At 55.0% G+C, this 21,065-nt stretch overlaps 2 protein-coding genes across 2 annotated transcripts in view; both read right to left on the reverse strand.

Moving 5' to 3' along the window:
* Positions 1 to 5,456, reverse strand: part of LOC144250285 (cell adhesion molecule CEACAM1-like) — a 44,871-nt gene extending 39,415 nt beyond the window's left edge. Inside the window, 5 exon segments of the mRNA XM_077792799.1 lie at positions 1,151 to 1,182; positions 1,487 to 1,539; positions 2,514 to 2,634; positions 3,275 to 3,541; positions 5,393 to 5,456. Coding sequence (XP_077648925.1) covers positions 1,151 to 1,182; positions 1,487 to 1,539; positions 2,514 to 2,634; positions 3,275 to 3,541; positions 5,393 to 5,456 — 537 coding nt within the window.
* A 1,129-nt stretch (positions 5,457 to 6,585) lies between these two features.
* On the reverse strand, positions 6,586 to 12,667 carry LOC144250321 (cell adhesion molecule CEACAM6-like). The gene is given in 5 exon segments (XM_077792885.1): positions 6,586 to 6,845; positions 7,341 to 7,457; positions 7,460 to 7,618; positions 11,388 to 11,747; positions 12,604 to 12,667. Coding segments are annotated over 5 exon segments (960 nt in total).
* Between the last annotated feature and the right edge of the window lie 8,398 nt (positions 12,668 to 21,065).

Genomic DNA, 21,065 nt, shown 5'->3' on the forward strand with positions numbered 1-21,065 from the left:
AGGAGGGAAGGGGTCTTTATTCAGCGCCTTTCCAGGTGACCCACAGGGCCCTTCCCTCTCCCTGAAGCCCCTGCTCCTGGGCACAGACAGCCTAGTGCTGGCCATTCAGAGCCCAGGGCAGCCTGTGTCACTTCCAGATCCCATGAGGACCTCTCCCCCTCCAGAGTCTCCCAGAGCTCAGGCTCCATCTTTGCTCCATTGCCCATGGTGTGGGGTCCTAGTGGGACCCTCCCTCCATCAATATGGAGCCTTGTCTGGTGGGAACTAGGAACCCCCAAAGGCTGTGTGGTCGGCCCGGCAGTAGATGTCCAGGTCAGGGTTTAGTAATTCCTGAAAAAGAACCAAGAGGCTCTGACCCTGTGTCCTTCTGAGAACAGGATTCAGGGACTCCTAGGCCCTGGCCCACGGGGGTCTGCTCTGTGCCTGTGCCCGGCTGGGCTCAGTGGCTCCTGTTTCCAGGTCCCTTCCTCCTGTGCTCACCAACCCTGATTCTGTTTTGACTACCCTTTCCCGAAAACTCAAGAAGGTTTGGCTAGTCACAGGTACAGGGTCTGGTCCTTAGACAGTGGACCAGAATATTCAACACCCACACTCACCTGGTAGATGGGAACAGCAACAATGTGACCAGGGACAGGGGCCTGGGCAGGGGAAGGAGAGTGCACATCAAGGTCAGCAAGGGAGGGTCATCAAGGCTGAGACTCCAGTGAGCAGGTGCTGGGTGGTGCCTGGAAGGTTCTGGTCTCTGACAGGCCAGAGCTTACTCCCTGTGTCTGTTTAGCCCTTTCTTCCCAGGAGTTACAGCTCTGGGTCCTGAGCCACCAGCCTCTACTTCTGCACAGTCACCCCAGTTTCTGTCCAGACTGTGGCCCCCATCATTAACCCAGGACCACTAATAGAAGCTCCCAGCACCCACTCTGCACCTGCTGGCCTCCAGGGCTCCCCTGAGACAAGATGGAAGGAAGCAGGGTGGGCTGAGGACATAGTGATAGTGGGCCTGTCCCTGAGAGTGGCCAAGCCTCTGGCCAGGGTCAGGCAAACCTTGTCCTGGACAACATTAGAGGGGCCATCTGTGCTGTACTGGGGTTGACAGTGTCCCTTCCCTGAGCCTGCACAGCTGGGTCCCTGTGTGTAGGGAGCTGGGGGGACTTACCAGAGAAGTGGAGCTGTCAGAGGGAACTTGGCCTGGAACAGAGACAGAGTTAAAGGAGGGTGTGGTGAGGCCTGGGCACTTGCAGAAGGAGGAGTTGGGAGTCCTGAGCTTTCAGGGGGTCAGAGAAGACAACATGTCCTAGGAGAGACCTTGCAGCAAAAGGTGACTAGATGCCAAAGGTGTGAACAAGTGGGTCCCCTGTCTTGAGTGTTTGATGACCGGGCTCCTGGAGGCCCCAGAGGAAGGACCTGACCCAAGGGGTGATTGAATGCAAGAGTGACACTGTGGGACAGGCCTAGAGGCTCCCAGCCACCCACAGGCTGAAGGGGCACTCACTGGCTGTTGATGCTGGGGTGCGGTGGTCTCTGAGGCCTTGCTGGACACCAGCCCTAGGGAAGGTCAGGCTTATTCATGAGGGTGCAGAGAGAGGTCATGACTGGGATCAGATAGAGGATGAGGAGGGTACCCCATTTCCAAGGAGGGTGTGAAACCTTCCCCTCTCCATCTGGTCTGTGTACCAGGGGGCCCAGGGGAGGGGAGGGCTGGAAAGGCCTTAAGAAGACACTGCTGCCCTGGGCCAAGGTGAAGGACCCTCCCAGGTGCAGACCCAGGAGAACGTTGGCTGAGGGACCCAGAAAAGGGACTGAGGATTGAGGAAGAACTAAAGCAGGAGACTTTGACTGAGTGGAAGGGTCCATGCCATGGGAGGACAGGGAAGCAGGGTCACCACGTAGGCAGGGCACTACAGCACCACTTGCATCTTGATAATCCCTGACCTTGGTAACTCTGCTGTGGAGGACCCTTGCTCAGGCCAGGAGATGAGGTAATGTGACAGTGGCCTTTTGTGCTCTCCACCCATGTGTCCAGGAGGCAAAGGACATCCCAAGACACACTATCCTGGCTGGGCCCCAGGACTGCCACCTCACATATCAGGGGTGTGGGTGACCATAAAGCTATGGGAGCTGACCCCTCCAGCCTCTCAAGACCCCTCCAAGTGACTGAGTGACCTGGACAGGCCACTTCTGAGATAAACAGCCTCACACCTCACTTGGGATTGAAGGAAATAAACTATAGGAGGTGACAGATTTGAGACTAACTCTGTCACAGGAAGCACTTCAGGAAGTTCTGTGTGAGGGAAGGAGGACAGTGCTCTGGGGACAGGTCCCTAGTGACCAGTGCACAGAGGAGGCAGCTGTGGAGGCAGCAGCCCAGGGCCAGCAGCTGCTGAGTGTGGAGCCTGGGGAACGAGGGGGAGGGTTCTGGGGAAGTGGGGAGGTGGGGGTCAGGCCAGAGTCTGAGGACGGGTCTCCTTCCCTCAGGCCTGGGGTCACCTGGGTGGGATCAGGGGGGGAAGCCTGGGTACCTTCCAGTTCTTGTGTGGAGCAGGAAACACCCCAGAGCGGCCACCAGAGCCACCCCGACCAGGACCCCAGTCACGATGCCAGCGACGGCCCCCACAGGGAGGCCTGGGGTCCTCTCTGCTGCTGAAAGAGAAGAGAAAGGGGCTGAAGGTCAGGTCTTCAGGGGAACCAGCTGGGCCCTGCAGGGGGCCACAGAGGGTGGAAGGGAATGGCACCAAGGTCCCAGTGCAGTTTGTCATGTCGTCACCATGTCCTCCCGACTCTCTGCTTCTGGCGATTTCCTCACGTTTGGTTGTGAAACCTGCATGTGCTCTAGCCTGACCCTCTCCACATGGAGCTGGGCCACATCCTGCTCATGCTCCTGTGAAGGTCTCTTCCTCTTCTCTTCTATTTTAGTATATTTTTTAGATGTTGAAGGACCTTGATTTTATTCATTTGTTTGTTTGATGCTGAGAATTGAACCCAGGTTCTCACAGAGGCCGGGCCAGTGCTCTACCACTGAGCCCCACCCCACCCCCTCTTCCTCTTTTCTTCCTTCCCATCTCAGGACAGTGTCAGCGGGCAGCCCTCACAGACTGTCTAGCCCAGGCCTAGCCTCGGGTCAGATCAGAACCAAGGTGACATCAAGGCACCTAATTTCTGGGTAGTCAACCCCATTCTTTCCAGGCTCTGGCATCTACCCCATGCTCATGGCTGGTGCCATATGATGGCCCTTGACAGTGGAATATGTGACGGAAGCACTGGGTGGGACAGGGCCACTCACAGATCACAGCCAGCCTGTAGCGGTCACTCCTGGTGGAACTGGCGGGGTTGGAGGCCTCACACTGATACTCCCCGGCATCCTCCTGTCTGACGGGGTCTATGCGGAGGGTCCTGTGGTCCGGGGACAGCTGCATCCTGTCTGTGAGCTGCAGAGTCTGGCTGTTGAGGATCCACGTGATGGAGAGTCCAGGGCCACCTGAGAAGCAGGTCATGGCCACAGAGTGTGGTTCTGTGTTGGTGGCTCTGAGGGAGGGCTGGGCCACAAGCCCTGTGGAAAAACAGCAAGGGGCTGACTGACAGTGGGCCTGAGGCCTGGGGCCCTGTCTGTCCTCAGAGACGTCTGTCTGTTCTCTGGGCCATCGTGATGTGGGTGAGGGGTCCAGAGGATGAGCTGGATGGTTGAGGCCATGGGCAGTGGGTGAGGACCCAGAAATAAGATGCCCTTGTTATGATCTTGGGTCTGAAATGGTTCAAGTCTCTTCTGGGAAACTACAAAATATACTGCAATACGTTGACCTTGGACTACACAGCAACCTCCTCAGGTTCCTCATCTTAAAATAGGAACTTGCTCAACCTCCCTCTGACCCTAGATGACCTCAGGGAGACCCCAGACTGGTCCCTTGATATCTCTCTGGGATCCAGATGGGAAACTCCTCTCAGGCCCCAGGTCCAGCCACCTCATTATCAAGTGGGTTTTCCCGTGGACTCTGTGTCTTATCTTCCAGAACTTCTGTGCTGGTCTTGGTGCATCTTGTGCTGCTCTAACAGAGCACCTGAGACTGGGTAGTGTGTAAAGAAGAGAGATCTGCTGCTCACTGTTCTGGAGCCAGGGAAGTTCAAGATCTAGGGGCCCCATGTGAAGAGGGCTGCTTGCTGCATCTTAACAGTGGGGGCTCCCCATGAGGAGAGATCAGAAGGGGCCACACTCACCCCTTTTCAGAAAGCCACCTCTTCAGGACCTGGTTCTCTTGTTCCTTTCACAGGGACCTATGTCCTTCCCTGAGGCCACACCTCAAATCCCTGGGAGTTCAGTTACCACTACATGCTTTTGGGGTCACATTCACACCACAGCAGTGACTCTATAAAAGTTTGGTTGGTGATTTCTGGAACCTCTGCCATGTATGTTGGGGAAGGAGGGACTATCAGCCTGTCCACCTTGGATCCAGGCAGGATTTGCATGGAGTAGAGCAGTTCAGTGACCACTAGGGAGTGGGGACACCCAGCCCAGTCCTGATGGCTTAGATGGTTGGATTCAGATGTAAAGGATTTCTCAGTTAACGCAGGATTGACACTCTGGTCCTGGGCGGCTGTGAGGGGGAGGCCTGGGCACTCTGTTGAGGGAGGGTATTTGGTTGTAAAGTAAAAATTGATTATCTCCATTTGCTCTCACTCCCAGACCACACTGTCCCCTCCAGGCTGCCAGTGCCCTGAGCCAATGACTGGTGTCTGGTGCACAGATGCCTAATAGGCCCTCAGCATGCAGAGCACGGGGCTCTGGATACACAGTGACATGCACCACTGACCTGCCACCCATGGTCTGTGTGACCTGATTCAGCAACAGTGTTCCCTGTGCCTCAGTTTCCCTTTATTGGATACATGGGAAGTGGTGTCTGGTTCACCATGTTGTCTCTAAGTTAACCTTGAAATACTCACAGTAACTGACCTTGGTTTAGAGGAGCTGACCCCAAAGAAAAAGCCCCTACTCTGATCTGCCTCCCAGTGAGAGAGCCCTGGGCTGGTCCCGGGAGGACCAGGAGCTCCAGGAGCATCTCTTTCCTCTGTTCCTCCCCTTGGGGACACGGACCTTCCTGTGGAGCCTCATAGAAGTCCATCAGGGCACCTGACTTGGCCTGAGACCCCTGTCCCTCTGCTCACCACACCTAGTCCTGGGGAAGGAGATGCCCTGGAAAAGATACCCCTGAGCTTTCTGTCCCCCTTCATCAGCTCCAGGTCACTAAGAGTTTCCTGTTGGTGAGCTTCTCTTCTGGGTTCTGTTCCCATCAGGTTCCATGTGAAGCCTGTGTCCCCTGTGAGGGTTGTGTCCTCCCCAGGGGGCACCAGCAAGACTGTGCTCCACCACCTACCTCCCACCTTTTTTCAGGGAATTTTCCCCTCTTACCTGCCAGCAGGATCCCCTGCCAGGAGATGCCCCCTCTGCAGGGACAGGCTGAGGTGGGTTGCATGGTCCCTGCTGCTGCCCTGTCCCCCTCTGTGGAAGGAGCTTCAGCTGCAGACCTGAGGTGGTCCTTCCTCAGAGACCTTAGCCAGTGCTCAGGGCCCCAGTGAGTTGTGTAAGGTGCCCCACAAGGTGGCCCTGATCCTCGGCAGAGTTTGGGTGTCATCATTCAGGTGACAATTTAAAGAAAGTGCAGCCCCTCCTTCTGACCTCAGATCACCCAGAGTGACCCCTGAGGGTCCCTGGACATCTCTATAGGATCTGTCCAGCAAGCTCATCCTCAGGTGGAACAATTTTTCCATCCACTCTTGTGCAACCTCTTTCTAGTACTTTCTGTGCCTCTAGAAGGTCAGGATCTCAGGCAGGAAGTAGCTTTACATTCCGAGGCAAAGTGTATAGTTTTCATTAAATAATCTGTCAGGGAATTAAGATGGTCCAGCCCGTCTTCTTGACCTTAGTGTCTGGAGAATTCAAATCTACAGGATTTGTCAGTTTGAAGAGGACTTTTATTTCCTGGCCTGTGGATTAAATATCCCAGTGAAAGAAACCTGTGGGGATGAAGGTTACAGTGTTGACAAACCCTGGCACCTTGTCCTCTGTGCAAACACATGCTCTGGGCACCGCCCTGCCTGGCCCTGCAGGGACTCTGCAGGTGAGGCTCCCGTCCCTCCAGGTGTGCATCTCTGCTATTCTCCATGGTGCATGACATGGGCTTGTGTTCCCAACCCTATGCACCTGGGGACTTCAGAGCCAGGACACCACTCAGAAGCATCTGCCCTCAGGCTGACTCTTTGCCTCCCGTGCTCCTGACGTGGGAGGCATCAACTGACCACAGGATTGATCCAGATTCCAGATGGGCCTCCCAGGCCTCTTTCCTACCCACCCCTCCCACCCCAGATGGAGTCGGAGCAGGACAGGAGCAGAGCTGCTTGTCCCCCATCTGAGGGGGCTTTCCTCCTGTCATTTGGGGAAAAAGAGGATGAATGTATTGCAAAGCCATGCAGGTTCCTTGACGCTCACGGAGGAGGTAACAGAAAGCAGGATTTGCTTGTGCCAGGCTAGGAAGGAACTTCTTCCATGTTGTTTCCAGAAAATCAAGACTCCACCCAGCACTTGATACTGTGCTCCAGGGTCCACTAATCAGAGACAGTAATATTCTTGGTTGTTGTCCAATTGAGGTTAGTGACAGAGTTATGGGCGACACACACATAGGATCCGCTATTATTTGTAGAGAGGTTGGGGACTGAGAGCTCTTGTGTGGACTCCAGGGGCCTCCCATTGAAAAACCAAGAGTACTGAGCAGGCGGGTTAGAGTCTGCGTGGCAGGAGAGGTTGAGATTTGTCCCTGGACGGAAATGTGAGTCTGGGGGGTTTATGATGGGGGCATCTGGGCCATCTGGAGCAAACAGAATAAAGCCACATGTAATATCATCAGAGGGAAGGGGACTGTAGAAGACCACAATAGAACTACTGATCCATGTCACAACCTTGTTTTTTTTTTTTTTAAAGTCGCAACTAGGCTGGGAAGTACAGTGGTACAGCACCTGCCCAGCATGCATGAGGCCTTGGGTTCAAATCCCAGCAACATACACACTCACAGAAAGTGTCAACCAAACCCCTTTGTTCACTGAAATTAGTCTGTGACATTCCCCTGCTTCTCTGTCCCAGGTGGCTGACCCCAGGCCTCCCCAGGGAACCACAAGCCCTCCCTCCTATTCATGACCAAAGGCTGGGCCTGCCTGGATGTGCCTGGGGCTATTGTCACAGCCAGTCCAGGTGCCCAGGAGAGAGGGTCTGTGTACTTGGACCTGAGAGGGACTAAGTGGCCCAGCCTCTGGCCCTGTGTGTTTGAGTTCACAGCCAGGGTAATGGAGGAATAGAAGTTACTCACAGGAAATACTCAGGGTGAGTGGGTCACTTTGGCTGGCACTCACTGGGTTCTGGGTTTCACACTCATAGGGTCCTGGGTCATTCCTTGTGACATTGAATAAAGTGAGAGTCCTGTGTTGTTGGAGAGCTTCAGCCTGTCACCATCTGGGATCCTCTGACTATTTATCTTCCACAGGTAGGTTGCATAATTAATCTCAGGTTCACACATTAATGCTAGAGAGTCCTCACCCTCCATGGGGTGGGAGTTGTTGATTGTGATGTTGGGTTTGGGTAATTTCTCTGTGCAGACAACAAAGTGAGGATTGCCCTGTGATCCCCGCAAAGGCGTCTTTCCACCTGAGCTGGCCTGTCACCTCCCACCAACCTGAGTCCTGAAGAACCAGGCAGAGTGGGTATCCTGGGCAGATGCAAGAGGATCTGAGGGATCAGAGGAGGTGGGGCTCCCTGGGCTGTGTCTGGGAGAAGCACAGAGTTTCTCACAGGTGCACTTAATTGCAGAGTTTGGTCCTGGACAGACCCAGGACTGGGAGTTAGAAACCCCGTGTCTCTCCTGGTTCTCGCTGGCCCTGGCTGGCCTTGAGACTGAGAGTCCCTCCAGCTGCATGGACTCCAGGGCTCCGCCCACGTGTGTGTCCTCTGAGCCTTTGGTTCTCAAGGTCATCCTAGAGGTGGGTCATGATGGGACACCCCACTGTGCCTAAACCCCAAGAAAACCCCACAGCCTGATATGAGAATGGGGTGTGTGAACAGAAATCCCACACTAGGAGCCGGGGGGTATTCAGTTTGGTGATCAGGCTGGGGCCACATGGGGGACAGTTCTGCTCAGGTGTTTCCTGGTGACTGACAGGAGCCAGTGACACCTGAAAGGCAAAGCATGAGTCCAAAGAATGCTCTAGGGTGAGGGGACAGACAAGGTTTAGAGCAGAATCATGTTCCTGTCCTTGGTCTTTACATCCCTCACCCCCTGCAGAGAGCAGGTGAGGCATGTGGAATGGTCCTGAGAGACCAGTGGATGGTTCCTAACACATTAGCACTAAGAGGTGGAATAGAGGACCAGGACCTTGCTGAAAATACGGCCTCGTGGGCTTGTGTGTGGCAGACCTGGGGTAGAAATGGGGGATGGTAAAGTTTTCCCATATGGGAAAATAGTTTTAATACCCAGGATCTAAGACTCCTTTCTGAAAGAAATATTTCTCTAAGGAGCACAGTGTCTTAGACTGAGCTCTGAAGTCCTGTGGGGGTCACATTATGACCCAAGGCAGATGCTAAAGTCAGTTTGAAACCAGCAGCCTCCTGAGTAAGGAGAGACCTGTGGGTCCTGGTGGAGGACTGAATGGTCGGAGGGGACATCTGAGGGTCTCTGTTATGTGAAATGGGGCACAACACCAAACTCAGAGAAGTATTATTGATCATGTTAATCAATCTAGAAGTCTATGTTCCCAATTGCTGTGGAGACTCAGCAAAGTGGGGAAGCACCTGACACAGGCCTGTGGAATGGCTTCTTCCTGTTCTTTTCACCCAGGAAGTGCAGTGAGATCATCAAATTGATCCATATCGGAGCCTAGAGCCTAATGTAAGTGACCGTGGCTGGAGCATCACACGATGTGGGGACAGACCTCCCTTGTGGTGATGGTGTCCTCATGGGGACACAGGCACATATGGAATAGACAGCCCCTGAGACAGCACCCTTCAGTCCAGCTCCCCCTTGGGGAAGGTCCTGGGAGTCACTGAGGAGCGTGAGCCCCACTTAGGGACCAGGATGGAGCCACCAGTCATCTGGGTGTAAGGAGCCTGGGACCTAGGGGCTTGCCGCCCTTCCTGCCTCTGCCCCCCTCGCTGAGTCAGTGCAGAGAGCAGATGGGGGAGATGCTCAGGCCTGTGTCCTGGCCTATTTCACATGTCATTGTCATGGAAGGAAAGAGCCCTGGAAGGGACACAGTGGTGCCTCCTTCACAGTCGGTGACATTGTCCCTGATGCAGCCTGACAGGGACACCTGCCTCGACTGTTTCTGTGCCCTTTACTATGGCAAGAGGGGTATGGCCCCAGGTGTTAGCAGGAGGTGGACAGGACAGATGGCCATTAGTGCAGGGAGGGAAGGGCATGGCTCACCATGGAGGGCAGGGCCAGTCCAGCCTGAAATAGGAGGAGGGAGAGGACGGACAGGCAGGAGTAAGACAGCCAGAATCGCCATGGCAGGGAGCAGTGGGGGTACAGTGACTTAAAGCCCCAGGTCCACAAGCCTCGTGGCCACCTCAGAACTGACCCAGGGCCACCCTGAAGACCCTCCACAGCCCGGCCACCCCAAGGGCATCGTGTGATGTGGCTCCTAGGTGGCCTCAGAAGAGGTGGTTGTTGGGATGGAGCAAGAGCCTCAGCCTCCAGGAGAGACAGGGAGCAGGTGGCAGAACCCCCTGGGATTGCACATGCAGGTTCCAGGCTCTGAAGGGGTTCAGGGTCATTCATTCATGATCTTTCCTCCCTCCTTCCCCATAAAACCACTGAGACTTGTCTACACCCTGGGCCTTGTGCTAGTTGGAGGCTCTGGTGGGGAGTGAGAAAGAAAAGTCCTCTTCCTTATGCTCCAGAGGGCTGGGCTGGTGGCGCACACCTGTAACCCCAGTGGCTCAGGAGGCTGAGACAGGAGGATCGTGAGTTCAAAGCCAGCCTCAGCAATAGTCAGGCTAAAGCAGCTCAGTGAGACCCTGTCTCCAAATAAAATACAAAACAGGCCTGGGATGTGGATCAGTGGTCGAGTGTCCCTGAGTTCAATCCCTGGTACCCCCATTCTCCTTGCTCCCCCCAGAAAAGAAAAAATGAAACACCTTATGCCACAGAGGGAGTGACACCCAACACACCAGGAAACAGGAGACTTCAAGTTCAGGGAGGGAGGGCGTGGACCAGCTGTGGCAGGGGGAGGCCTGGACATTCTGTTGAGGCAGGTAATTTGGTTCCAGAGTAAAAGTTGATTATCCTCCATTTGCTCCCAGACCAGACTGTCCCCTCCAGCTGCCAGTGCCCTGAGCCAATGACTGGTCTCTGGTCCATAGATGCCTAATAGGCCCTCAGCATGCAGAGCATGGGGCTCTGGCTGCAGACTGACATGCACCACTGACCTGCCACCCATGATCTGTGTGACCTGATTCAGCAGCTGTGTTCCCTGTGCCTCAGTTTCCCTTTACTGGATACATGGGAAGTGGTGTCTGGTTCACCATGTTGTCTCTAAGTTAACCTTGAAATCCTCACAGTAACCTGACCTTGGTTTAGAGGAGCTGCCCCCAAAGAAAACGCCCCTACTCTGCTCTGCCCCCCAGTGAGAGCGCCCTGGGCTGGTCCCGGGAGGACCAGCAGCTCCAGGGGCATCTCTTTCCTCTGTTCCTCCCCTTGGGGACATGGACCTTCCTGTGGAGCCTCATAGAAGTCCATCAGGGCACCTGACTTGGCCTGAGGCCCCTGTCCCTCTGTGCTCGCCACACCTAGTCCCAGGAGAAGGAGATGCCCAGGTGCCCTTGCCCAGATGTGGCTCCTGGGACTGTGCCCTGGCTGCTGACCACCTCCAGGAGCTACCAGATCAGGTGGCCAGTAAATCATTGCTCCCCAGCGGGCCTCAACAGGAAGCCAAACTCCAACCCTGGCCACACGTCCTCAGGGTCACCTGGAGCCAGGAGCCTGGGACATAGGTCTCAAGCAGGGGCATCCTGGGGCTGACCTTCTCTGTGAGGACTCCAGGGCCCTCAGGCCAGGCCTGACTCAGTCCTGCAGGGTCTTTCTCAGGGCCATGCTCCTGGGAAGGACACAGAGGCTGGGCTGAGACTGCTCTTCCTGGGCCGAGTCTCCCACCAGACCACCCTGCTCTCTGCCAGTGGATTCAGGCAGAGGACTCGGATCTTCTGAAGTCTTTCTGCCCTGCGTGTGTCCTGCACTAAATGCTCCAACTCAACTGTGGGGACAGAATGCACAGGAGGAGGGAGGAAGACCCAGGTCTCAGGGTCCTGTGTGTGCAGTGGAGTTGATCCCTCCAACACCCAGAAGACCTGGGGCATCACTCACCATGTACACGGATCTCTCCAGTTGCTGTTTCAACATGTAAATTGACAGTTATAGTTTGTAGGGTGTAGAATCCTGTGTCCTCCTTTGTCACATTCACGAACAGCAGGGACCCATTGGGGTATACTATCTCTCGACCACTGAATGCAGGGCCTTGGGTAGCTGAGTGTGTGAGATTCGAGTAGGATAGAATGAGAAGGTTTTGATCTGTTATTTGCCCTCTGTACCAGGAGTAGCCTACAGTGTTCCCCGACACATTGTGGACAAGTAGAAGAACATCTCTCCCTTCAGCAGCATAGAAAGGCACTGGTTCAATAGTGAGCTGGGCAGTGGCGTGCGGGTTCCAGAAGGTGAACAGTGAGACTAGGAGGGAAGAGAGAGAAATCCATCAATACTGGGCCCTTTGTATTGGGTGGAAAGATGGGGCCCAGATCCCCAGCAGGAGTCCTCATTCCTCAACCTTAGGGTGTGTGGTGAGTGGGTGAGTCCCTGGGTCAAAGCCAGCAGATTGATATGCATTCCTTCAGGACTCCTAAGCTTGTCATTCCTCTGGAACACTCGTCTCCCGGAGTCTGCAAAGCTGGCCCCTCAGTGCCCTCAGATCCCTGCTCACGCCCAGGGCACCTGGACACCTGCCTCCCCTGACCACCTCCTTACAGACCCCAGGTCTTCCCTGTGGACATTCCCCTGCTCTCTGCCCTCCTAGATCTACACAGCACCTGGCCTCACCTGCAGATCTCCCTCTGGCCTGGCCTCCTGCCCTCTAGAGAGGAAGCTCCAGGAGGCAGAGACTAGTCTGACCCTTGTTGTGGCCCAGGGCCTGGACCAGGCTCAGCCTCCTGTGGATGAGTGAAGCAGGGTCCCCGCCCTGAGCGTCCAGGTGTCTGTGTGCCAATGTCTGAGGCTGGTGGCTGCAGACAGTGTCCACTGCTCAAGTTGCCCTTCTATTTGGAGAGTGGCCCTGACAGAGCTGTTAACACTGATGTTCAAAATATAAAGGTCCCTGGTGAGTAACTTGGGGAAGAGAACCCCTGAGCTTTCCATCTCCCTTCATCTGTTCCTCTTGGTGAGCTTCTGTCTGTCTTCTCTGTTCTGCTCCCAGTGGGTTCCCAATGGGACAGAGTGAAGCCCAGTGTTCCTTGTGAGGGTCGTGTCCTCCCGGGGGGCACCAACAAGTGCTCCCACCTCCCTCCCTCCTCAGGGAACTGTCCCCTCTTACCTGCCAGCAGGACCCCCTGCCAGGGGATGCCCCCTCTGCAGGGACAGGCTGAGGGGGGCTGCATGGTCCCTGCTGCTCTGTCCCCTCTGTGGAAGGAGCTTCACTGCAGACCCGCTGGGAAGCCAAGGTCCAGGCCAGTCAGCCCTGCTGCCCTGCTCCTCTCTGAGCTCAGCCTCCTCCCAGGGCAGGAGCACTTTCCTGGGTCACAGGGCTGGGGGCGGGGTCTGTGTTCAGAAAGCCTCTCTGTCCCCTCCCTCTCAGTCCTGCTCCTGTCCCTTCTGCTTTCCCTGTTGGGTTTCACTACTGCATGCCACACCCTGAGCAGCAAGGCAGGTGGGGATGCTGTCCCCTGAGAGAAGTGGCTCACCCAGCACTGGCCTCAGCTGTGTCCTGGCCTCAGGGCTCTCAGCACCACCCAGGGAACCCCTGGGGTCCCCTCACCCTGGGCATGTTTCCTTTATGATGAGAGTCCCAATTTAGCCCCGTGTCTTCCCCATGTTCTCAAATGCTCTAAGAAGGAGGATTTCCTCTCTGCAGGAAGGGGACAGAGAAAGCTCTGGGGTCAGGAAAGGGGCCCTCTGAGTGATGGCTGGTGAGGGGACCTGCTCTCTGTCCTGGTGTCTCCAGCTTGGCCTCTGAGTGGCTATCTCAGGACTTCACACCCTTTGTGTCCTGGGAGGGGAGGACTGTGGTAGTGGAGGTGGGTGACCATGGGCTCCTTGGTCCTCAGGGAGAGATTTTAGGGAGACCCTCTCTCTCTCCATCTTTTGGTGCAGCTGTGTCTCAGGCCTGCCCATGCCTTCCTTGGGTGGCCTCTGTCCTCTACCTAGTGATTCTCCTGTGGTCACCCTGACTTTTCCATGGGTGATACCCAGAGGCAAAGGCCTGCTCAGAGGGTCATCACAGGCCAAGGAAAGAGGGGGGTGGGAGCCGAGTAGGTTCTTGGGAGACACCCTGTTGTCTATTGGTCTATTGTGGATGCAAATCTCGCCACATTTCCACCTCCTGAGCCAAAGCCCAGTGGAAGCCTCAGAACCAATTTGCCAAGTGTTGACTGTGAGTCCCATGTCGCCCCCTGGAGGTCATGAGGAGTCCTGTGGCCAGTGTCAGGGACTGTAGCAGGGATGCTGTCCAGGGTCCAAATGGTGAGAGCTGGCCCTGACCCTGGGCAAAGGTGACCCTGACCTATTGGCTGCAGAGTGGGTCCTGTTTACTGAGTGTCCCCAGGATACCTGACTCTGTCCAGTGCAGGGTGAGTCTAGGGAGAGGACAGGAGCTGTCCTGGGGATTCCTGCTCCAGAGTAGGGAGGACTGTGTCCCCAGGGAATGGGCAGCCTCAATAGGGGCCCTCTGTGCCTGAGGGTTCAAAGGAAGGACATGGGGAGGTGTCTCCTGAGGCTTTAGGGGGCAAGCACTGGCCTTGTGAGCTATATCTGCGGTTGGCTGGTGTCGTGTGAGTATTATGGAGATTATTTGGCCAGATACATGACACAGCCTCTCATCCCAGCTGTTCAGGAAGCTGAAGCAGGAGGATCGCTAGTTTGAGGCCAGCCCATGCAACTTAGTTTGACTTTGTCTCAAAATAAAAAAATGCAATGTAGTTCAGTGTAGAGTGTTCCTGGGGACTATCCCTAGTCCCTCACCTCTCTCCCTCTGTCTCTTTGTCTCTCTGTCTCTCTGTCTCTCTGTCTCTCTCTCTCTCTCTCTCTCTCTCTCTCTCACACACACACACACACACACACACATGCAATGCACACAGACACTAAGCAGAGTGGGTGTATCTTATGCACATCTTTCTTAAAAACTTTTCATAGTGTAATACTTATTACAAAAATGTGCTCTATTAACCCTTTAAACTGTAGAAATGCATGCCATGAGTCCATTCAAATATACAACAATCACTACTATTTCCAGGATTTTTTCATCTTGCACTAAAACTCTGACCATTAAGCTATCACGTTTCAGGACCCACTAGCCTCAGGTAACCTTGAATCTCTTTCCTGTCTCTATGAATTTTCCTATTCTAGATATTTCATATAAATGAAATTATACAGGGCTGGGGCTGGGGCTCAAGTGGTAGCACACTCACCCTGCATGCGTGAGGCACTGGGTTCGATTCTCAGCACCACATAAAAACCAAATAAAGATATTGTGTCCACCTAAAAACTAGAAACTAAATATTAAAAAAATAAAATAAATGAAATTATCCAACCACATACCATTTGCTTCTTGTTAAATCATGTTTTCAGGTAGACCCAGGTTGTATTGTTCATCAAAACCTTATTTTTTATGGCCAAACAATAATCCAACATATTTTTAAGCCATGTTTTTTTATGTATTCCTCTGTTGATGGACTCGGGTTGTTTCCCCACCTGCCTGTTGTGAAGAATGGTGTGGCGAGCCTTAGCCTGGGGGAGCTATTGGAGTCCCTGTTTCCCATCCCGTGGGCACGTGCCCAGCCATGGGAGTGCTGGGTGGATGGGCTTCTGCCTAGCTCTGGCAGGAAGTGCCCAGGTGTTCTCCACTGTGACTGCACCTCTTCAGAGTCCCTGGGGAATGTAGGAAGGTGCGGGGTGAGGTGTCATTGTGATTTTGATTTGGTTCCTTAGTGACTGATGACACTGAGCGTGTCATGTGCTTATTGGCCACTGGAACATCTCTGGAGACAGGCCTTCCAAGCCCTTTGCCCTCCCTCTTCTCTTTCACTGCTGGGGATTGATCTGAGGGGTGCTGTACCTCTGAGCTACACCCCCAGACTTTACATTTATTTATTTACTTTTGTTTTGGGACAGGTGTCCAGGCTGGCTTCAAACTTGTGAATCTCCTGTCTTAGACGCCTGGGGTTACAGATGCCCAGGACTGTGCAAGGGTCCTTGGCATATTCTAAATTTAGGTTATTCTTTGGTTGCAGATTTATACCCATTTGTTATATAATCTAGACATGAAATCCATATCACAAAATATATCTGCAAATAGTTTCTTCTATTCTTTACATTTACTTAAACTCATGCCACATTTTGTTTATAAGTAATTTTAACAAAATCATATGGGTCCATACTCGTTTACCAAAACAAGTTCAGTCTTTTTGGTAAATACTTCTAGTGTTTTAAAAAATTAATTCATTTTCACATTTGAACGTCTTTACAGGTAAGGATTCATTCTCCTGCATCCTGCTTGTTGGAAGTACTGTTGAGGATCAGATCACAGGCTTCCTCTTCCCAGTGTGCACAGAGCTCCCCACGACCATGATGTCATGGACCCAGCAGGTGTCACTGATGTGTGGCTACAGACCCCTGGGAAGCCCACAGTGCTGTGGGGGTTCAGGCACCCGTGTGGCCGTAGCTTGAAACACGTCTTCTCCAGGGACTTCAAGTGATTAGTAGTGACAAGCCCCAGTCAGCCTCTGCCCTCTTACACTCAGTTCTTCTGTTGAGAGGGGGAGGATTTTAAATGCCGAGTTGTTACTGGAGGTTGGTGTGGACAGTGCTGATTGTCACAGCTGGGGGAGGGGTCCTACTGGACTTAGTAGGTACTATTCCAGATGGTGCTCAACACCCCACAGCACACAGCCCCACAAGGATGACCAGCCCCAGTGTCAGTGGAGAGAAGGGAACCCTGCTCTGTGCCCTTGCCCAACCTTCCCAGAGCCTCCCCTCACCCTGCTTCTTCCCACCCCTCACTCCCCTCCAACCCCCTCCCATTGCATATTCACTTCCATTCTCTGAAGGTGCTCTTTGCCCAAGGTCAGCCCTCACCTGCCCTCTCTGGGGGCCTCTGTTCCTGCCTGGCAGGAAGTGTCCACTAGAGGGCGAGCGCGCTCTTTCCTGAGCTCCTGAGCCTTGGTGTCCTCTGAGACCAGTGCAGCTGCTCTTCCTGCCCCAGCCCCAGTCCTGGGTGGAGCTGAAGATTTGCTCTAGAGGAAGCTCCTGGGGCAGGCACTTGGGACAGGGACCCCAGGGAAGAACCTCAAGTAGGAGGTTTGTGCACCTGGACTGGTGACCCAGAATCAGGGCCAGAGCCTAGGTCATTTGGAGGGGGAATGTCAGACTCAGTGGCTGGACACTCAGGAACCTGATGCCTTTGCCCGTGTGGCCACTGGGGGAAATGTCTGTGAGCCTGTGTCCCTCAAGGCTGTGTCACCTGGGCTTTTTGTAAATAGGTGTCAGCAGGGCTGCTGTGGAATATTCCAGACTGGACCTACTACAATGGGAAATGAGTCCTCCCAGGTATCCTTACTGGAAGATTCAGGAGGGATGTGACAGTCACCAGGCACAGATGCCCTTCAGGGCCTGAGAGGGCATGAGGTATCTGGGCCTCATTGTAACCCCTGAGTAGGTATCAGGGTGTCATCATGCCCACTCACCTCAGCAGGGGCCATTGCTGGTTGTCTGTAGGGGACTGGGCTTCCCACCACCCCCTTGCAGGGCAGAGGAGGATCTGGAACCTTCCCCTAGAGTCAGACAGTGGAGGAAGCAGGTGAGTTAGGAGATGGAGGTGGGAGCTCTTGGTTGATGGGCAGCCAGGCGGTGCCCAGGCTCTGAGTGCTGCAGCTGACAGTGGTCAGAGTGGTCCTCTGGGAATCCAGCCTTGTCCCTGCAAATGTTCAGGAACTTCCCACCTCTGTGCTCCTCAGTTCCCTTCCTGAGCTCCTAGCCACAGCCACCCTCACAGCTGAGGCCCTGGGTCCTACACCAGCACTTTGTCCCCATCTCACTGTGCAGCTCTGTGTGGCTGCCCACCTCTCTCCTACCCCCAGGTCTTCTGAGTGGCTGCCTTACACCATTGTCCCCATGAGGGTAAAAGGCCAGCTGAAGGCAGAGTCCTTCCTGGTGGGCTGAGGGACCAGCAATGGGGGCCCCTGAGTCCTGATTATCAGTGAGTCCCCAGGAGGTGGCAGCAGCTGAGCAGAGCTGGAGAGAGGGACTGGGGTGGGTGGGACCCAGGAATGACTGAACTTGCTAGTGTAGATGGCAGGTGGCTTGTGCTGTGGGAACAGGGAATTTAATGGGAAATGTGAGGTGTTTTCTTGTTTTTTAGATTTTGGAGTTTGGAGCTGTAGGATCTCCTGAATGTCCCTGTCAACCTCAGTGCTATGCATCCATGGCACAGACTTCAGGTTCCACACTCTGATGCAGGTTGGTACTGGGAGCACCATCAGCCTGGCCCAGGGGACCCTCTGCATGTGCAGCTGCTGCAGACAGCTGTGCTCTCTGCTAGGAATAGTGCTCCTTCCTCCCTGGGCCTCCTGATCCCATCTCCCTGATGGCCCAGCCTCCCGACAGACCCAGCAATCATCCCCCAGAGGGAACTTCAGGCCTGGATGTACAAGGGCAGGTGACCTGTGTCCTAGGAAGAGGTTTGGCAATGGGAGGCAGTGACCCTGGGCTCTGCTGCTCTTGGGGAAAGAGTTTGGGGAGAGCTTCTCTCTCCATTTATTGGTGCAGCTGTGGCACAGGCCTGCCCATGTCCTCTGAGGGTGGCCTCTGTCCTCTGTCCTCTTGTGGTCACCCTGCATTTCCCCATGAGTGATGGAGGTGGGAAGGGACTACAAGGGACCCATGGCCAAGCAGGGTTCTCCCAGGCACAGAGGCTCAGGGCTCCCCACAGGGTCTCTCCAGGCTCCATGGTGGTGGCAGAGGGTCTCCTCCCTGATCAGGATGTGCACTAGAGCCTGTCTCCATCAGGGACAGCAGGCATGGAGGTGGAGCCCACAGGGCCATTGGTGCCCAGGTGGAACTCAGGCGACATCTCCACCTCCATCTCCAGCCAAAGCCACACTCCTGTCTCAAAGAATCCCAAGGCTGAATGTGACTGTGAGGCCCATTGTTGCCCCTGAAGGTCATGAGGAGACCCATGGCCATTGTCAGGGACTGTAGCAGGGATGCTGCCTAGGGTCCAAATGGTGACAGTTGGCCCTGACACTGGGCTCAGGTGGCTCTGACCTACAGGCTATAGCAGAGGTCCTGTTCACCTTGGGTCCCCAGGGTGCCTGACACCCAGTGCAGGGTGAGTCTAGGGACAGGACGGGGTTGTCCTGAGGACTCCTGCTCAGAGTCGGGAGAACTTTGCAAACAAGGATGGGCAGCCTCAGGAGGAGCCAACTGTCCTAAGGTTTCAAAAGAAGGACATGGAGGTGTCTCTTGAAGAAGATCACAGCCAGGATGGTGCACTGTTAGGAACCCATGGGACGCTCTTGGCTTCTGACTTTTGGTTGGAGTTGTTTTCTGTTTATTTTCCCTGAGAGTCGAAGGCATGTGGGAGGCTTTTCCTGTTTGCCTGGTCCCACAAGTGACCAACCTAAGCAGAGGTGACTCCTACAGACCCCGTGATGAGCACCCAAGGGTGAGAGTGAGCAGGGAGGGGCTAAGAGGGCTGTCCCCTCTCTGTGCAGGTCAGGGAGGTGGAGGGGAGCAGGAGGCTGAGGAGTGTGGCTGAGGCAGGGCACAGGCAGGTTTGGGTTCCCTGGGGGTGGCAGTGGAGGGGACCCCGGCCACAATGCAAAAGCAGCACCTGCTGTCACAGGGAGAGAGCAGCAAGTAGATTGCTATTCTGGCTGCAGCTGGCCTGGGAATGACCTCTGGGACATATGGTGAGGCCATCTGTAGTGTATGTGTCTGTCCTTTCACAGGTATGAGGAGGGATGGGGCCGAGTGTTTCCTTGACAGACAAATTTCCTAGTGGCTGCCACTGCCCCAGCGCCTCCCCTGTAGAGGGTCAGGAGGGACCTGAAGCTGTGTTTTGGACCAAGGGCTGGTTTCACAGACACCCTGTGGGGCCCAATGCCCTCAGGGAGGGAGGAGAGGGACTAGGGAGCTCTTGCATGTTGAAGCCTCCGGTGTCCCACCTGGTGAGTCTGCTCAGACACCTGCTTTGGGTGCATGTCAGAGCTGGTGGTTGTCACTGACCTGAAGCTGGCATGTGTGGGGGCAGGTGTTCAGGAGCTCAGAGCACAGGGCTCCTGTAGAGGGAGGGTCTCAGGGCTGACCAGGTTGACCTGGGGAAAATGGGAAGGACTGCTGGAGAGTCAGCCCCTCATCTGCCCCTGTCAGGGTCTGAGGCTGTGTCCAGGGAGAAACACTGGGCACAGGGACAGGGTACAGAGCACTCTGGGGACTGCCCAGATGCAGAAGGTGAAGCGGAATCCACCCCATCCACGTCAGGGAGGCTCCCCTGAGTGCACAGGTGACTCTTCCAGTGGGCAACCTGGGGGTGGGTGGGACCTGACATGACACTGCCTGAGCATGACACTGCCTGGAGGGCTTGGCTTGACACAGTTCCCAGGGGCTTGTGTGTGGCTCAGGGAGCAGGATGAGGTGCTCAGGGGGAGCTCCAGCTGCTGTGGTTCCCAGGGCAGGACCTGGGGGAAAAGGTTCCAAGAGCTTTTAGGATGCAGCAGTGGCCTGAGTCTCAGGGGACTTGTGTTGCTGTGCACACCCGCTAGAGCCTCCAGAAGAATGCAGCTCAGGACACCTTGGTATCTGCTGTTCGCAGCCACTGTGTGGGAGCCAGTCTGTGGCAGCTGCACCAGGAAACCAAGAAAAGAGAAGTCACCGTGTGTGACCTGATGCTATGTTCACGCAGGACGAGCCTCACTAGAGCTGAGTCACAGCGGAATCTCTGAGGATGGCCTCCTACTTCTCATGTCAGGACAGACAACTCTCAGGCATCAGCAGAGTGTCCCCTAATCTTTACTAAATTTGCCTCTAATTTGCAGGAGTGTAGAGGCCTGATACACATGACCCCACATGAGAATGTCCCCTGCCCAGCCTTCAGGGAAGGAGGCAGAGCAATGGCCAGGTGTGTGGAGGAGGCTGTAGAGCACATCCTGGGCCCCAGCTCAGGGAGGAGACCCTCTGTCCCATCACCATGGAGCCTGGAGAGCCCCATGTGGGGAGCCCTGAGCCTCTGCCCTGGGTGCTGGAGTGTGCAGAGGAGGCTGGTCCCAGAGAGACCAGGCAGGGCAGAGTGGAAGGTGATGGGAGGGCAGGGCTGGATCCTCGGGCAGGGCCTGAGGCCCTTGTTCAGGGCCTGAGTCTGGGTCTGGCCCTGTCCCCTCATTACTCTGACAGTCTCTGACCCTGTCCCAGCAGAGGTGAAGATGTCCTGAGTACTGGCCTTTGGGAAGAGAAGAAATCAGTGGCCACAGCTAGCCACCCTGGGTCCCTGGAGCGTGAGGGCCATGAGTGCTGTGCTGGCTGCAGGGCCTTGGGACCCTCACCCTTCCCTGTGGACAGACCCGACCTTTGCCCTGGCTCCCACCTCCCAGCTCCTGTCTCCCAGGAAGAGAAACCTGTGGGAACCACTTAGAGACCACGATTCCCCTGCGAGACACAGGAGAGAGCTGACCTGGACCCTGAGGGGAGTGTCTGCCAAGAGACGTTCCCACAGGAACCAAGAGCGAAGGAGGGAAGGGGTCTTTATTCAGCGCCTTTCCAGGTGACCCACAGGGCCCTTCCCTCTCC

Source organism: Urocitellus parryii, chromosome 15 (assembly GCF_045843805.1).
Source record: "Urocitellus parryii isolate mUroPar1 chromosome 15, mUroPar1.hap1, whole genome shotgun sequence".
Taxonomy (NCBI): Eukaryota; Metazoa; Chordata; class Mammalia; order Rodentia; family Sciuridae; genus Urocitellus; species Urocitellus parryii.